Source organism: Aulonocara sp. 'chitande type north' Nkhata Bay, linkage group LG12, assembly GCF_057382095.1.
Source record: "Aulonocara sp. 'chitande type north' Nkhata Bay isolate Kocher_YH1m ecotype deep benthic linkage group LG12, A_spYH_male_GT1.1, whole genome shotgun sequence".
NCBI classification, from domain to species: Eukaryota; Metazoa; Chordata; class Actinopteri; order Cichliformes; family Cichlidae; genus Aulonocara; species Aulonocara sp. 'chitande type north' Nkhata Bay.
This window is the reverse complement of record NC_141355.1, coordinates 6,701,504-6,720,575: the sequence shown is the minus strand read 5'-3', so window position 1 is coordinate 6,720,575 and position 19,072 is coordinate 6,701,504. Positions and strand designations below refer to the sequence as shown.

The following is a 19,072-nucleotide window of genomic DNA, read 5'->3' as shown; positions in this document are numbered from 1 at the left end:
ATTACTATGCTGACCAAAATCCTTATGATTATTATGGACTTATTGAACTGCCATCAAAGGGTGAAAGCAGTGAAGTGTAAGCTGCCTTTAAATGTCTGACAGCAGCTGCGTTTGTACATAAATGCAGTTGAAGTATCAATTAAGTAGCAACATAAAAGATGAAGCACCAGAGACAGCTGCGCGTGTGTGCATGCACACACTGTGAAGTTTACATCTTCCTAAGATCCCATCATATTTTAAAGCCACAGTCTGAGTCTGAATGCATGCTTTTTTAAAATAACTTCTTTAATGTGTCACCACCAGTTACATGGATGTTTTTTTGCAGACAGCTGATTGGCTCCTCTTGTGCTGTATCTGTTCTCTCTACAAAACCTGAATAGTGCAGAGTCTTGTAGGCGGCACTCACCGCTGTTGCCACAGTCGGCGCAGGAGATGAGCTCCTCTGGCTTCTTGTCGCGATTCTGCTCCTTGGTCCCCAAACAGAAGCTGCAGATGGGGATGGGCTCCGCCACCGGCTGGCAGAGGGACAGAGCAGACGGGAAGAGGGGGGGACGCGGGAGAGAAGAAAGGGGAAGGGGGGGAAAAAAAAAAAAAAAAAAAAAAAAGAGTCGAGACTGTCAGTCAACTTAACAGCTTCATTGTACAAATGAAAACAAACAAAGTGGCCTTGTGTGTCCCGCCACAGCGGATGACTGCTGCTGTGTGTATTAAGACGCTAACAGTGAACTGAATGAACGCTACAACAACACCTCTGGAGCACATGTGGATTTCTGAACAAAGAGTTTTAAGATGATGAAGAACACGAGAGCCACTATGATTAGCGGCTTTGTATAATTTATGTGGCGTGTCACGTTAGAGACTGCCATCATGTGTCACCGTCTCTGCTGACTCCTCTGCTGTTTGATCAAAAGCTGGGACTGGGCTCCTTAGCTCGTACTGGCTCAGGCGCGTAGTTCCACTGCAGCGTGTCCCATTTTGACACGTTTTTCTCCCTGAAACATACCATTAGATATTCAGTTCTGCGACTGCATGAATCTTTTAGCGGGTCCCCTGAAAGCACAATCCGTGGCAGCAGCAGGTGTGTGCTCAGGCACAAAACAAGCCCGATATCTCATATGCGCGCACGCACAAACCTAAGCCAGGTTTGTGTCCATGAAAACAAAAGGCTGGATAACGTTTTGTTAGACATCAAATAAGACTTGTGTGTCCAATAAAGCTGAAAAATCACATCCCTTAAGCACTGCAGGTGCACTTCACAGAAACAAGCACAACAGGGGGTGGGGAGGAGGAAGGACATGAGGTGACTCTCCTTCAAAGTTTCTGGATCCTGGAAGCCCCGAGGGGAAGTGACAGTTTACTCGTACGCAACCAGTAATTTTCTTTTATCTGTTAAGCAGCTTCAAAGAGAATGACTAAGCCTAACGTTAAAATGCAGCCATAATAATTTATACTTTGGTTTTCTTACTTACAGCCTGCATAAATGTTACTGTATGCAAACAGATACAAATAAATGCCAGGAGAACTTGTGCTATGACTTTAAAATTGTTAGTCTTGCATGGTGACCTGTCGTCCTGCTAAAATCAACTTGGATGCTAGCCTGCTTTAAAAAAAAGAAGAAGAAGAAGAAGAAAATGCTGAATAATGAACAGCTTAGCCCACATGATTGCTAGCTGTAAAGGTGTGCCAAGCAATTCTGAGTTAAAAATAACTTCCACATGTTCTGAGGTTCAGGCAATGCCTGTTTAGAACTTCATTAGGACAAGAAACATAAACACAAAAAAAGGCCTGAAAACGCACCAAACAAGAAGAGAACTAGAGGCTTCTCCAAGGCACGAAAATCAAAGCTCAACTACAGCGTGTTTATTAGAAGAAAATAAGATGCAACTGTGGCACAGCCACTGACTGTGAGAAAAACACTTGTGATGAACACTCTGGAGGAGCTACAGAGCTCTGTGGCTGAGATGGGAAACACTGTCCTAACGACATCTGTTGCCTGACTGCTTCCATGTTCTCAGCTCTGTGGCAGAAGAGTAAAGGAAAACCCACTGGTGAAAACGATTCTGCATGATATCTGGTCCAGTGCGTGCCAGCAGTCACAGAGGAAAAAGACTCTTCTGCAAGCTGAGACAATGTGGAGCATTTGTAAACCACCCTGAGCTCTTACATTCAGTCTGAATCCTGCACTGAATATCAGCCCAAACATCCGATGCAGCAGAGACGCTTCTCTGCGTCTCCGCTACTGAAAACAGGACCCAAGTCTTGGACCTGTGATAACTTTTCAAGAGCACATGCTTTGATTGCTGGGCTCTCAAAGACCAAACCGTCTTGAACAATCCTCTCTCAGCTGTACCCTCTGTTCTACTCACAGTGGGTCGCAACAGCAGACAGCACCACATATTTGATTTGGAAGATTTTTACTCTAGATGCCCTTCCTGACACAGAGTGTCCTCTGCTGGTCTCAAACTGGGGACCTTTTAGACATTAAGCAAATGTGCAACCCACTACACTTTGGTGCTACCCAGACCAGTTATCGTTTATATCAGATATCACACAGATGCATTATAACGACTAATGTCACGGGTACGCAAATGTGATATCAACACAAACACATTAGCATTCATACTGCAGCTCACTGAAGTCTTCTTCAAACGAAAGGTGTCATTGCTCAGGAAGGGGAACAAAGAAAAAATGGAAAAGGCACAACAGTAGCAAGCATCAACTGCTTCTAGCATGGAGACAGTAATAAATAAATAAAAAAAAAAAAAAAAAAAATATATATATATATATATCAGGGGTGCAACGATATTCGTATCGATATTGAACCGTTCGATACAGTGCTTTCGGTTCGGTACGCATATGTATCGAACAATACAACATTTGTAATTTATTTTATCAATTTTCCTTCTGACTATGCTGTCTGTGTTGAGCGCTCAGTGGATCTGCGCTCGACAGTGCAGCCTAGGCGGAGTAGTCGAACGCAGATTCACTGAGCGCTCAACACAGACAGCATAGTCAGAAGGAAGAGCGCAGGGCACCTCCCCCACCCTCATTCAGATCTGGCATTTGGAATTATTTTGGTTTTCATGTGACGTATGACCCTGAAGGTAAGCGAGTCATGGACTAAAGTAAAACAGTATGTTGGATGTGCCATGCAATGCTCAATTACATGGGTGGGAACTAGTGTGTTAGCGCAGTTAGCTCGTTAACGTGTTGGCCGTCTAGCCCCATGCACGGGGCGATCGGCGGTAGCTCGTTAACGGAGATTTGCCGTGTTGTGGCGTTAAGGTCATTTCAACGAGATTAACCTGAAAGCACTAGTGGGAACACAACGAATATGACTGCACATTTACGCCGACATCATCCTAGTGCAAAGACAAAAACAACAAGCATGCTACTAACTTTAGCCGAGTCATTTAGACAGCTGTTAGCACATGATTCTCCTTATGCTGCTGAGAATATAGCCCAGAAGAAGCGGATAGTATAGCTTTTATTTTGGAAAGAGCCATTTCTCTGTAATAAACTCTCTTTTCCAAAGATGAGTGATTCCTCAATCAGATACAGGGCTCGCAATATCGCTAGCCTGACGTCCTGGGGCTAGCGATTTTTTCAGTCGGGCTACCAAAATCTATCTCTTCCCTGCCCGTCGGGCTATTGTAGGAAGGAAAAATATATGTCAATGCTTTTGCATTCTTTCAGAAATGTAGCTGGGTAATTATGTCATTGGCATCGGTGAGCCACTGTCAATATGTGACATATTGAAGTCGCGTTTGAATTTGCGCTTGTTTTTTTGCTTTCACTTTGCAATCGTGCGAACTGTGTATAGAGAGCGACAGCACTGATCTGTGAGTGATGATAATTTGCGCACCAATTCCTCTGACATCGTCTTATTAATCGTTAGCTTACTATGCAAACATGACAAGTGAAATCTCCCGCAGCAAGCTTAAACATGTGAGAGGTTGATCGCGCAGAGAATCGCTGAGCTTATGTGAGTGCGTGTGTAAAAGCAGCAGGATATATATTTTAGTTCTGCTGAGCCAAATAAGACAGGTCAGGGTGAAGAAGTGACAGCCAAAGAAAAGCTTACCACAAAACGGAGAAGTTATGACAAATCAGACTATAAGGCAAAAAGAAAGTGCAGCTTTATGGTTTCATGGACAAAAGAATTTCTGTGGCTGCAATATGATGAGCTAAATAACCAGGGCTGCACATAAGTGGTCCGCAGGTGCGCATTCGCTGTCAAAATAAAAAACACGCACAAGGGTTAGGGTTAAATTTAAAAACTGTACTTTTGAGTTAAAATATATATTTATAATTTTAATAAATGACAAATTAAAAAGGCATGAACATTTTTTTTGTATCGAAAAAATATCGAACCGTGAATTTTGTGTATCGTTGCACCCCTAATAAATAAATATAAATATATATATATATATATATATATATATATATATATATAAGGAACATCCAAGAATACATTGGGAAGATGGCCCCAACTGACCGAGTGCTCAGTGAATACCTCAGGCAGCAGAAACCCAAGAAAGAGGAGGGAGACGAGGAACCATCATGGAAGGACAGGCCCCTGCACGGTATGTACCACCGGCAGATAGAGGAGGTGGCTGATATCCAGAAATCCTACCAGTGGCTGGACAAAGCTGGACTGAAAGACAGCACAGAGGCACTAATCATGGCAGCACAAGAACAAGCTCTGAGCACAAGATCCATAGAGGCTGGGGTCTATCACACCAGGCAAGACCCCAGGTGCAGGCTGTGTAAAGATGCCCCAGAGACAATCCAGCACATAACAGCAGGGTGCAAGATGCTAGCAGGCAAGGCATACATGGAACGCCATAACCAAGTGGCCGGCATAGTGTACAGGAACATCTGTGCCGAGTATAACCTGGAAGTCCCGAGGTCAAAATGGGAGATGCCCCCAAGGGTGGTGGAGAATGACCGAGCTAAGATCCTGTGGGACTTCCAGATACAGACGGACAAAATGGTGGTGGCTAACCAACCGGACATAGTGGTGGTAGACAAACAGAAGAAGACGGCCGTAGTGATCGATGTAGCGGTTCCGAATGACAGCAATATCAGGAAGAAGGAACACGAGAAGCTGGAGAAATACCAAGGGCTCAGAGAAGAGCTCGAGAGGATGTGGAGGGTGAAGGTAACGGTGGTCCCCGTGGTAATCGGAGCACTAGGTGCGGTGACTCCCAAGCTAGGCGAGTGGCTCCAGCAGATCCCGGGAACAACATCGGAAATCTCTGTCCAGAAGAGCGCAGTCCTGGGAACAGCTAAGATACTGCGCAGGACCCTCAAGCTCCCAGGCCTCTGGTAGAGGACCCGAGCTTGAAGGATAAACCGCCCGCAGGGGCGTGCTGGGTGTTTTTTTTTTTAAATATAAATATATAAATATAAATATAAATATAAATATATATATATATATATATATATATATATATATAATATACCGTAATTGTCGGGCTATAAGCCGCTACTTTTTGCACCAGCTTTGAACCCTGCGGCTTTTAGTCAGGTGCGGCTTTTCTATGGATTGTCCATGATTTTTGTCATATCGTAAGACGATTTGTTTTGTTTGTTCCGGTGTTGTACGGCACTACATTGCCTGGCGGAAGGGCATGTGATCAGACACACAGTATCGGGTTCAAGAGTGGTATGTTGGTCACATGTCCATCCGCCAGGCAACATAGTGCCGTAAAAGTAGCGCGAAAAACAAACTTCAAAGTAGTGCTATGCGTTCAGCGGGAGTCGTGGATGATGTGCGGCGATAAACGTGCGAAAAGCAAGTTATGCCCAACTCCACCGGTGGAATCTGACAGCGTGGAAAAGTGTAAAAACATCCATGATCACCAACGGATTTCGAAGGGCTGGACTGCTGCATGATGGAGAGGAGGACACCGCCACGGCCCTTCAGAGGGTGTTCGACTCTGACACTGACAACAAAGGAAAGAAGCTGACAGTGGATGACGTAGCCATCCTGAGCCTGTTCGTATCCGACACTGGAGAAGAGGACTTTGGTGGTTTTAGTGCGCAGGAAGAAGAGAAAGATTGTGGTGAATGACTGACTTTTCTTCTTGTTAAAGCCGTGTCACTGCACCTGAGCCTAAAAGGTAGTCCAATCAATTTTTCTGGTGTGCCCTAGGTTATTGTTATGTACTACATTTGTTACTCATTTATGAAGCACAGTACATGTTTCCTACTTGTAATTACCGCTACTTGTACATATACCTAAAAAGTTATGCAAATATGTACCCATAACTTGTTTTTCAAAATATTAATAAAAGGGATGTGTCTCCAAACAGCCATCTCTTTCCTGACAATTCGCTTTGTGCATATTCTCTTACATATGATAAGTCAACATGGAAACACCTGCGGCTTTTAGTCAGGTGCGGCTAATGTATGTACAAAACAGGATTTTCCCCTGATTTTAGCTTGTGCGGCTAATATTCAGGTGCGCTTTGTAGTCCGGGAAATACGGTATATATAAAAAAATAAAAGGATTTTACTTCCTGGTCTGCAAAGTAAAGCAACACTGAAGTGCCTTAAACCCACATTTAATGGCAACCGGGGGCGATAAACAGTAGTTTCTGGGAAAACTGCACTTAAAGACCTGTGTAATCACTTCTCTGTTGGGTTTCAGGGCTCAGTCACTTATTTTGAGTCATAGTGAATGCCACATTCAGACCATTTTATAAATGTTAGGTCGTTTTAAGTGTCAGAAAGCAAAACTATCCAGTGGGTGCTTATTGGCATGTGCTTTCAGTCACATCAGCAGGTCTACTTTCATCGCGGTATCTTTTACACTGCCTACAGAAACCAAGAGTACGTGATGTGTGCATCTTTCTTCCTGTGCCGCCCTCGATCACCCTGAAACTGGCACTCTGTCATCATGACTTTGAAACCTTCATCTTTAATCAGATGGGGCCTCTTACCACACTAAACATACTGTGAATCCACAAAGTGACAACCTGAGCTGGCTCTCTGTCGATCTCTTAGATGGATAAATGCTTGTTGTCACCTGCCATGTGCTTGTGCAGTTTCACCGACACATGCACGGCTTAACAGAAAGCAGAGGGGTACAAAAAGAAGATAAAAAAAACCCTTAATGTCTCCCAGAAGGCACAGTTATGTTAGTTTGTAATTTAAAACCAAACCGAGACAGACACAGAAAAACAGGACAAATTTGACCTTTATTGGAAACTCTAAACATCATCTGTCTCAAGGACACTTTTTAATCAACACAACCCTAACAATAAAGGTGCTCTCCTTTATTAACGACACAAGAAGTACAAAGGAAACACCAACATGGCAGTGAGTGAAGCTGGTGTTAAGGTTTTTACAGCACAGCAGGGTAAATGCACGTAGCTGCGCCGAGCTAGGTAGGCCGCTTGCTCTGGCAGGGAGGAGACGAGGACAAGAGCTTGATTTATTGGGTTCATTTCCTTCTAACTCAGGCTGCTTCAGCACCCCCCACCCTAAACAGTGCAGGGACTGAGAGAGAAAAGGGGATACAATAAGAAAGTTAAGGGAAGTGAGAGGTAAATGGAGAGAGGAATGGAGCAGGCAAAGAAGAGGCAGATAAGCAGAGACATGCAGAGAGCACAGGAGGAGGACAGAGGCTTAGCTGTGGAGAAACATATACGCGCCGGCTCTATCTGTGAAAAGGTTTTACAACTTTACAGGCAAAACTTCTATAAATGGTGATCGTGCACTAGTTTATACTGCGAAAATGAAAAACAAGTCATTACCAATCTCCATCAGTATTATGAAAATAACTGAGCTACAAAACAAGTCGACAATTTCACTAAAAAGAAATGGAAGTCAGCAACAACAAGGAGAAAAAAAAAAAAAAAAAAAGGAGGAGCGCTGTGTGGAAAAAAAAAAAAAAGACAGCGAGGACAAAAATAACAATCCAGAGGGCAGGAGAGGGAAGGGAAAGCAATGAGCGAGGGAGAAAGAAAGAATGTGCACCAGTCCTCGGAGCAGCCTGCGTGCTACCAACACCTCAATCATTCCTGGCGCTTTAACCCCTTCCATGCCGGAGGAGGTCAACTGCTGCCACTCGGCCTCTGAGCGCTCGAGTAAACAAGAGCTGAGAAAGAGTGAGAGGGAGAGGGCGTGCTGCCTTTCACGCAGACACCTTGTTTAGAGACGCGCGCTACAGTGAGGCTTCAGTTACTGACTGCCACTACAAATGAAAAGGAAAAGCCAATCCTCTTGGAAGTGTGAATCTCAAATTCTTCCCAGGAACAGCCGTCTTCCCAGTTTCAACCTTTCCTTTTAAAGCGCTAGTTGCCAGAGCCCTTGTTGCGCCACGGCGATATTCCAGAAACCTCTCAGACTTCTTCGACATTTAACTTGAGGCGTGCGTGTTTGTGCAGATCTACGTTGAGCTGGCGTTTACACATTTTGGCTCCGAGGATTATTTGGAAGCCACAAAAAAAGACACACCTTACTGTAACTGTTATTAGCTACCTGCTTTTACAAGACGGCATTAAAAAGAAAACCCCATAAAAACCTGTCATACAAGTAAAAGGTTTCCCCTTAAAAAAAAAAAAAAGTCACCTAGAACAACAGTTGTACAACAGTTGAAGACAGCCTAGTCTGATCCAGCTGACACACCCACTGATGTTTTATGGATCCATTAACCACAGAACAGTCAACTCTCCTCCTGTGTGTTAACATGAATGCCGTGTTCAGAGGGATAATAGGTTATTAACAAAAATACATTTTTAAAAAAAATGGTGGTGACCTGGTTTCCCCTCCATATGCACAGCTCTCTCAAAGACAGAGGACAGGGGAGGGAGACAGGAAGGGGAGCACAATGGAGGGAAGGACGAAAGGAGAAATGAAGGAGGTGGTGGTGGGGGGTGTTGGAATAAAAGGCAATGGGAGAAAAAGAGAGAAAAGCGTTGCTGTTGTCCTTGTCTCAAGTCAAGGATCTCATTAACATGGGAGCCTGATCTCAGCTGGCCCCCCAACACTACCACCACACTTCCCTTATGTTCCCCCCCCCCCAACCTCCAACACAAACTCATTGATCACTGTTACAGGGCACGCTGCGCAGCCAGACAACACACAAACACTCACTCCGAGAATCATTAGATGGTCTGAACACTGGTAGTCATGAGACACACCTTGACGTGCTGTCGGTTGGCTTACACGCACGGATGCTCTTGTGACAATAGCTGGCATGTAAAAGTAAATAAAGCATCTGAAATCTCAAATCCCTGTAGCTCCATTGGCCGGGTAGTGACGTGAAAATAACCGGGCTGCGTTATCCAGCGACAGCTTGCGGAAGACCCTGCGATGTGCAGTGCGTCCCCTCCCTTCAGCCGAGCCATCGCCCTCCATTTAAAAAAGGAAGAAAAAAAATCATCGAGGTTAGCCAGGGTGCACGGAGCTAAATCACGGCATCAAACGAAGCGGGACTGGCCGTGCTCCAGCCGTCACTTCCACAGCTGCTCAACACATTGGCTCCATTTGTGGGGATGGTGAGGTTAGCCGTACGCGAGGCCTCACACAGCTAAGGTTCCCGTGCCAAATGCCATTCACATCACTCACTGGTGAGCTCGAGGTTACTGCTCCCCTTTGGGCACTGCCACTACTGCTAATGTAGCTTCTATAGACTCTTGGCCAGTTGCATCTGTTCGTAGCAGTTAATATGTGGCTCGCAGAGTCTCACTGCAAGACGGCAAGTGAAACCTGGCTGGTGCCAAAGCTGAACACTGCTAAAAACATTTTAGGTGTATGAACACCAACTGCAAGTGATCAAAACTTGAAAAATGAAAACTAAATTTCAACATAATGACCAGCCAGATTCAGATATTTTAGCATGACTTTCAGACATTTAAATATCTGTCCATCTTAGTCAAGCTCTTACAGGACATACAATAATACAACAAGGTGTCAGTTTGAGTAAACTCATCTTCACCACTTGCCACTCCACTCTACGTCTACAGACAGGTAAAACAGAGAGCAGAGAAGGGAAAGCTCATGTCTCTGCATGACACGGTTACACTAAGTGACAATTCCAATTCACACTGACAGAGGTAGCCATCATCTGACGTGTCTTTGGGATGGATCAATGCAGCTGCGCCCCATATGCACGCTTATTTCAAACGTGCAAAAGTTCAAGCATGTACAGTCTGTGTGCTTCAGGGAAGGCTATAGCATGAAACCACATAGGAAAACAACTTTTGTTACCTCTGTATAGGGCTGTGTGATATGACCAAAATCTCATATCCTGATATAAGAATTCTATCGTCCGATAACGATATAAATCACAAAAATATAACATTTTCTGTAAATTCTGTGAATCTCAGGCAGCTCGACTTGCGGGAAGTGTTTCCGGCTGCGCGTCATGTAGCTGGAGTCGAGTGTTTTAACCGATGCATGAAACTATACATTTTTAGACATAAGTTGTAAAGGCCGCCGTTTTCTTTGTGAGTATTTATTACACGGCGTGCTGCGGGGAAAAGCCTGTTCTAACGCTTGAGTATAAGGTTTATTTTTTAGCACCTGGCGGCTCTTTTTGACTTCTCATCTGTAAATAATCTGCTCTTTCACGTGATTCAGTTTATTTTGAAAAGTCTCAACAGGATCCTGAGCTTTATTGTGAAAGGTTTATGTGCAACATAAACAAGCGGACACTTGATGGTGTTACCGTCATTGTTGCTAACGACAATGCATAAAAACAGGCGCTTGTCTGTCTGTAGTGTGGTTATATAAAATATAAGAGAAAGAGAGAACTTTAAGAAATTAATATAGCCACTACAGTGACCATCAAAACGATGAAAAAAAATATTGCCGTAAACAGTTTATTTTGCGACACCACGAAACAAACGACAGCGTGAAATGAAACGATAGACGTTTTTATATCGTCATCCGATATATATCGTTATATCGAACAGCCCTAGCTCTGTATACCACTATAGCTCAGCTGCTTGAGCAGGTGACCCATGACCCAAAGGCTAGAGTCCTTACTTCAGTGTCCCGGGTTCAAGTCCACCCAAGCCATATTAGTTAGGAACTGTTGCCAAACCAAGACAGTGTAGTGTTGTGCTTTAGGGCTGTAACTGATCATAGTCAATGCTGGCTCATTTTCCCCCAATTAACTAATTAATTGTTTGAACCAAATAAGTAGAAAATGGTGTCAAATACCAACCAGTTATCCTCCGGTGGCTGCTTTAATTTGACAAAACACAATAAATAGAACAGAGAAGAGCAGCAAATCCTCATATTATCCCATTACCAAAATAGCGTGCAATTAATTTTCAATCCATCAAGAGCCTCCATTGTGTTTTGAGTAAAGTGGCCCTTTAAATAAGTGAACGCTAAAAACAGTTTTCCCATCTCTCTGCTGGCGGGTACCACCAAGTGTCAAACAAGAATTGTGCTTGTGGTTACAGCGAAGCGTGAGCTTAAAGCTGTACAGAATGAGACTTTTTTTTTCTTTTTTTTAAAACTTTGGACACTAATGGGGGGGTCAGCCGAGGCCGGGTTTCTGTCAAAATGGAAACAATTGGTGCTTGTCAAAGGGAAAGCGGGGCAAATTATTTCACTTGTTGAAATTTTTTTTTGGATCAGTCAAAAATCTGTAATTCAAGACGAGCTAACACCAGACTGGGGGTTTGGGGTGGAAACCACTTCATTGCACCCAACTTAGTCATTTTCCCAGCATTTTTGTGGTGCAGCGCTAACTCTGGAAAATGCTTCCATGCATCCAGGGAAAAAGCACAAAAGTTCTCTCCTGTAACAGCAAGACATGAAGCAGCACAACGAAGCATGTGAAGGTTAACCATATCAGGCAAGTTTTATGAAACTGTGCACCAATTTTAAGGTTCTGGGCCAATATTATTGTTTAAATATCCATGTGGTTCATAGCTGATGCCTATGTATATATTTATGTATTGCTGGTGCTGCGCAGTGACAATGATACATAAATGTCATTTTATTTGCTAATTTGTTATCAGTAAAATATCAGCTGATAGCGACACATTAGGGCATCTTTAATAATAACATGCAGTGCCCAACGTTAGGAGTATATTGGACCATGCAAAACAGTTCACTTGCTTGACGCTAACATCAGCCAAATCTGTTAAAGGTCAGTGGGACATTTTGGAGGGAAATCACTGCAATAAGGGGTACAAGTGTAAAAACATAGCTCTGCAACTGTGTTGCTGTTCACAAGTCGCTTTTTTCACACGTCCTCGCCGTGACACTGCACGACGACATTGAGAACTCTGGTTAACCCCGCTCCAGCTGTTGAGCGGAGGGCAAATGCAGGGCAAGAAGATTGCTCTTTCCTATTATAACTGGAAGAACATCACACACTGACACACACAAGTATACCCACACAGATATAGAGATTATATATATATATATATATATATATATATATATACACACACACACACACACATATATATATACATACACACACACACACACACACACACACAAAGGCCCAGCATCAAGCCCATCCCACCTAATGGCCATAGCCTCATACTGCTAACGGGTGCTCAGGGAGGCAATGAGGTTTGCCATCTATATATCCATGACCCCTGGTTGACTTTTCTCCCCCATTTACCTCCCCCTGCATGACCTGGCAATGGCACCCTATTAGGGTGAGAGAGGGGGGAGACAGAGAGACAGAAATAGGGTCTGGGATCCGTTTGAATGGAGCACCCCGATGCAAACATCAGCGAGTTAAGTACACAAATCTCCCTGCAAATGGGGTCAATGCTAGTGCTTAGCCATTTGTTTTGATTTTCCTCCCCCCTCCGCTGCCTTTACTCACACTCTCCCTCCTCCTTTCCTTGGGAAATCATAACTGTTAGCAATGATGCGGGGCAATATGGCAATGATGCGCGGGTAGAAAAGTAGCGAGTGGAGCAGAGCGATCGTGCACCATCGCCGTCTCTCGGTCTTCCGTGCGCACAGTTTTATCTCTTTGACGCATGTGCCACTCACACAGACACAAACTAACAAATACATCAAGAACACGGCAACGTGGGGCGCACAAAACACACATGATTGAGCGGCAGAGTGGTTCCTTCTCCTGGAGAGATTCATCAAGGCACAGCACAAGAAGAAGCGCTGAGAAGAGGGAGGGGGGAAAAAAAAAACAGGCAAAAAAGGAAAAACAGAATATTGTGTGACTACCAGACACAAATGTCAATTTCCTCACTGCTGCCGCAGCTTCTCCATGCACCATTTAGCTCAAAGCTTCAAAAAGAAACTGCAGTAATCTCCCTATCCATGCCCACTGAATTCATATTCTTAGGCTGATTATGAAATTTCACTGATGCAACAGGGTGGCATTTTCAGTGAAATCATTTGTGTTACAATTGACTCTTCTGCCAATATTTACTGTGAACTAACAAATCTAATAAAAGAACCATGGCAGATCATACGGTAAGAAAGCAAAAACCAATGCATTCAAACTGAGGCATGCTTTATTCTGTTTGTATTTTGCCTCTGAGGCAGCAAAGCAGGCTGATCACTCACTGAGTCAGAGAGGAGGTGGTTGATTTCTGTTTGTCTTAAGAGGTGGATCATCTGCAGCCAAGCAGGTCACTGTGTTAGGCAGAGCCCATGTGATTGCAGCCAGCTCTCTAGGCTAATCCTATTCTGTGTGTGTGCACATGCACGACTATGGGCATCCTTAAGCAGGAGCCCCTGTGGCTGCAGACATGTACACACAGAGGCCAGACAAAGCCAGAAGACAGCCAAAACAGTGCTTATGATCAGTCTAGTCTTCTCCAAATCTGATGGCTGTCGAGTTAAAAGAAAAACCTGAATGCCTGACCCCTACAGTGAGTCCCGTTATGCCATGGAGGGTGACTTTCGGATATTGTTTTGGTTTATTTGGAAGGACGTGTCACTGCAATTCAAACCAAAGTTGATCTGAGTGATCGCCTCCATCCTGTGATGAACCCTTTCCATCCTGCTGGGAGTGGTTTCTTTTCCAGGATGGCATCACTCTCAGTCTGCTTGCTTTTTTTTTGTCTTAACATGCAATAGAATGGGTTCAAGTCTGTGTGTATGTGTACAAATCTCTGGCCCTTAGAACTAGAGGTTAGCAGCCGGCTGCTCTCCCTGATCAGGTTACAAAAGTGGGTGTGTTCCCTCTCTCCTCTGTCGCCTGCATGTCTGCCTCTCCCTCGCCCTCTCTCCAACTCATTCTGTCTCCCTCAGTTTCTCCTCCCGCTACGTCTCTCCCTTTCTGGTTACAGGAGCCTGAAAGTTTGCGTCATCCAAGCCTCTCCGTCTGGCAACGCTACAGACCACCTCTCTCCTGCTCTCTTATTCTCTCACTTGTCTATGTTCCTTCCCTTGCCTTGCTTCCTTTCTTTCTTTGTCCCATCTCCCGACAGCACCTGACAGGCAACAGCCCCACAGCTGGTCCACAGTCCCTGCAGGAGGCTGGATGCCATGTGACTCCCCCTTAACTTCTCATCCTGTGTTGCTAGCCCACCAGCCACTCACCTAGCATCACTCTGGCAGACTAGCTGACTTGCTCCAGCTTTCTAAGATGCATCTATTCTTTTTCTCCTCTGATGATAACACAAAGTCATACTTCAGTTTGAGGCAGAACGTTGGATCGTGCTTGCTCTCAAACCTGTTGCACTGCCACTCTGATACTTTTCAAATAACTCTGATACTATAACATTAAGCCACTCCTTTAGATGCCATTTGAAAACTTAAAAAGTGACACAAAGTGAAAGCTTACTACTCTGTCGCAAAGTACAGGGTTGCAGGGGATGACAAATTTGGAGCAGCAGGGAAAATGCAGCACCAGAGTCTTAGGTAAAAGATCAGCAACAAGAATGTGTTGCTTTCACTTTCACAAATCATGCTCACTTGCCCTCTGTTGGTCCAAAAAGTTCACTGATAAACACATCAGACTTTTAGATTTCTTCCCACAACAATCTCAAATACGGTCTTAAGCATATCTGCGATTTTAATCAGGACCTTCAGATGCCAACAGGCAACAGCGCTTCACAATCACTTTTTCACTAGAGATCAGTTCTATCTTGATCTCAAACAGGTCTGTAATCATTGACACTCATTTACAGGCCATATAACAAAAAAAATCGAAATCATCCAAACACTGCGCAACAAATCCATGTGACAAACCAACGCAGACATACAAAGCATAATAAACGTGGCTGTATTTTTACTTTAAGTGTATTTTATTTTGTATGTCCATGTCTGAGAATGCATGCATGCGGTTTTACATGTGTGCAGAGACTTTACCTTGTCTTTCTCGTGTGGCAGCAACCGGACCGGGGGCAGCGATTCCAGAGACACCGTGCCAGTCCCATCATCCTGGTTGCTGCTACGGCTGAGGAGCTGGAACAGTGGACCCTGTTTGGCCACGCGCCCGTGGGCCACGGCTCTCTTGAGGGCTACCCTCAGCTGCTGGTGGAAGAGGCCCGGGCCCATGGAGCCGCTACCCGACAGGTACGCCGCCACATCAGCCTGACACTTGAGGAAGCGTTCGATGTTCTTTAAGGTGGAGCCACCCGGCTCGTGGAGCCCCTCCAGTGCCCGCTTAATTAATTTGTTCCAGTCGAGACCCGGTTTCTTCCCCGAATGCGAGTGAGAGCTGCTCCCTCCACTGCTGCTGCCACCACCTGCTCCTCCACCTCCTCCACCGGAGCTGCCGCCTCCGCTGCCACTGGAGCTGCCAACACCTTTGGGCTTGGGCAGGGCCAAGCGCCCAGGGTTATCTGGGTCCTTGTAGGAGTTGAGACCTTTGTTGGTAACCTTGAGTATGGTACCATCCTTGACACTAAGCTCTAACTGCTCCAGAACTGTTTTGCGGTCCAGGCCATGGGACATAGAGACCGCATTGCAAATGCGCTCCTCTGATGGTCGCTGCTTCTGCTTCTTTACCTTCTTGATGGCCTCTAGAATCCATTGGGTGTACAATGGGTTTGCCAGTTTCACCATGGCTGCTGTCTGGGTGGGTGCAGCAGCACTGGGGCCTTACCGCGAGGACCACACACACAAAAAAGTAGAGACTGTAAGCCAAGTAAACACTTGGCTTGCGCCGTAGCGCCGCCGCCTCCTCCTCCCTTTTGCCCTCTACCAGCTTACTATCCCTTGTCCTGGGGTCGCACAGAGAGTCCCTCAGAAGCTGAGTATAAGCAGCACGAAAAGGAGCAGCTGATCATAGCACAACCCAACTGAGCCAACCCTGCACCTGGTGAAAATCTGGTCCACCCACCACCCACTTCCAGCCAGGTGAAGATCCCTGGCAAGAGGCAGGGGGAGCAGAAGAAGCTTCAGATCTATTACCAACTTATACTCCCACAGTACCCAAGGTTGGGCAGGGCAGATTTTGGTTTGGCTTTTCACAAAATGTAGGCGTTTCCTGTTTAGACGGCCCCCGGAAAAAAAAAAAGAAAAAACAAAAACAAGGACTGCCAATAACAGCAGTCTCCTCTGCTCAGACTCTCGGGGACATGAAAATTGTGTTTCAGTGATAAACGCGAGGACAATTGCACAAAGGTTTCTGATAATTATATCACTCCAGAAGATTGTGAGTTTTCCTCTCCATCCACATCTCCTTATTTTCGCTTGTTCTCATTTGCTCCCTTTTTCTCTTCCAGCAGTCTGAGCTTCTCAGCTCTGGGACGGAACAGATATCTCACCACAGGGAGCAGCCAGGACCGATCACCTTCATGCCTATTGCACTTCAGTAGCTGATGAAAACTGTAGGAGGGGGAAAAATAAAAAAAACAGACACAAAGAAAGAGGTTATAGCACATGGCTGCAAAGATGGGGCACCTAATTTTACAATTTTAGAGAACAAGAAGGTTCATCTTTTCAAAACAACCCAGGCACATCATCTGGTGGCATTCATATAAACAAAGCCATACCTTCCTTTTGAATCACTATATTACTCCGTATACTAGACACGAAATTGGTAAAAAAAAAGGGGGAAAAAGTAATAATATTTATTATCCCTAGCCAACTTCCCAGATTTCTGTTTTTAAATAAACCACCATGCGATTGTACCACTAAACAACTATCACTAAGAAACGCACAGCCAGTGACAAGACCAGAACTTCTAAAAATGAAAAAACATTAAGAACCGTACTCATACCTCACGCAACTGTTTAAAAACTGTGTGTTACAAACATTGTAAACAACCCCATCCTCAAAAGTGCACTACAGAGTTGACAGCTTGGCTAGCTGGGTTGCTAACGTAAACATGTTACAGTCAAAGCTGTTAGCAAACATTAGCCGCGAGGCTAGCTAATAATCAAAGCCAGATTAACAGTCGCATGGCCAAACCGTTTCCTGTCGTTCTGTTTACTCACATATTATGTCAGGCTGCAAAGTATCTGACAACAAGCCTTCCCGCTTACTGCTGTTGTGTAGCAAGCTAACGTGAGAAGCTAGCCAACAAGCTAGCGTTACGATCTCTGTTACTAATGTTACTCGCTAACCTGAAACGTAAACAGCGTGAAACTGGGGGGGTAGCCAGCGCTCCACCACAGAAGAGCGAGAGAAAAACCAAACATTTCCGCATGGACCTGGGATTTCTGACAATACAAAGCATCACACCACAGCAAACACTGCGAATATTCTCCCCATGAATGTCACTCAGATACTAACGTGAGATCGCGGCCTTGTATGAGGCACAATGCAACTTGCAGACGGCCATCTCGGCTAGCGGGCAAGTGCAATATTTAAGATGGTCTTAGCGGGTGGTTCTGCAGCAGTGCTGGTTCCGCGGCCTAGCTCTCAATCTTCGGCATGGGCGAGCAGGCTCTGCCCGCGTAGACGCATCCCTACCAGTGGTCCGCACCTCGCTGACTTCCTCCCTCCGCTAACCGCCCTCCCACGTAACGCTACAGCCTGCGGTGCCGTGAAGACAAGGCCGCTAAAACGGAGTAAAGCTAGGCCTCTGTTCGCCCCCCTCCCTCCCCTCTATACCCCCCACCCACATCCGCGATCACCATCCCCTCCGTACCCCTCTCCCCTTCTACCTCTCGCGGTTCCCCAGAAAGCCAGAGATGGTCCGGTTCTGGTTTCGGAGGGAAGCTCGGGCAAAGCGGACCGCGGAGAAAATCTCGTATCCTCCCATCCGGCTTCCGCTGCTACTCACCGGAATTTGGTATCGAGCCGCCGAGGAGAAGGTGCCAAAACCGTGCGAAACGAAGACAACAACAAGCCCAAAAAATGCAGCCAGAGACCAGGGGCTCTAGAGCCGACGCCATCTTTGAGTGAAACAGGAGCACGGCTGGTGGGGGAGGGGGGAAGACTGAACAGTCAGGCAGGGCCCAGGGACCGTCTGCATGGTGCGAGGCGAAGATCCAGGGGACGGAGCAAAAAGAAAAAAAGAAAAATTCACTGCAAGGCGCGGGGGCGGCGGCGGCGTGCTGTTGCTATGAGAGGGGTGTGGATATTGCTTGAGCACATGAAATGGAAGAAAGGGACAGATGGTGGTGGTTGTGTTGGAGGAGGGAAAAAAATAAAAAGAGGATAGGTGTTCACGCATTCTCTGCTGTACTACAGCTACACAGGAGGAGATTCAAGGGAGCGTCTGTATTTTGCCTGGCAGTTGTAAAAAAAAAAAAAAAAAATCAAAGCCAATGAGCGTGTCTTAACGTTAGAGGGTATTTAAAGATCAAAGTGAGACACTCCTCCACATTGCAGTCTATTGTGGAAGCCGTGTGTGTTTTAAACTGAAGATGGAAATTGAGCCAGATTTTTTTTCTCCCCCCAGAGGTGATCAGATGTTGCCGTGTGGAGCTATCTGGAGTATTACAGTACATGATAAAGCATGTTATTATCTGCCTGTGCAGTGTAGTCTTAGTGATGCATCGCTCATCAGACTGTGAAACACAGAATTATCTCTCCAGCAAAGGAAGCGGTTAATGTAAAGTCTCTGCGGCCATCCCACTTTGTTACGTTTGATTAAATGACACACCGAGTCTAACACCTTTATTTTATATCCACGTTTGGCCAAAGCAGGGCTTGTGCAGCTCTCAGAGTCACATCAACTATGGCATCTGGTGACAGGTGGAAG

At 45.3% G+C, this 19,072-nt stretch overlaps 1 protein-coding gene across 5 annotated transcripts in view; it reads right to left on the bottom strand.

Annotated features, from left to right (window-relative positions):
* The window catches only part of kat6a (K(lysine) acetyltransferase 6A), a 39,120-nt gene extending 20,375 nt beyond the window's left edge, over positions 1–18,745 (bottom strand). Inside the window, exons 1-3 of one of the 5 annotated variants that reach the window (XM_086313367.1) lie at positions 18,149–18,745; positions 15,283–16,746; positions 407–515 (exon numbers count right to left, since the gene is read on the bottom strand). In XM_086313367.1, the coding sequence (XP_086169493.1) occupies positions 407–515; positions 15,283–15,981 (808 nt within the window). In that variant the 5' untranslated portion in view covers positions 15,982–16,746; positions 18,149–18,745. The other 4 variants (XM_086313363.1, XM_086313365.1, XM_086313364.1 and 1 more) reach the window with 4 other exon arrangements.
* Positions 18,746–19,072: the final 327 nt, after the last annotated feature.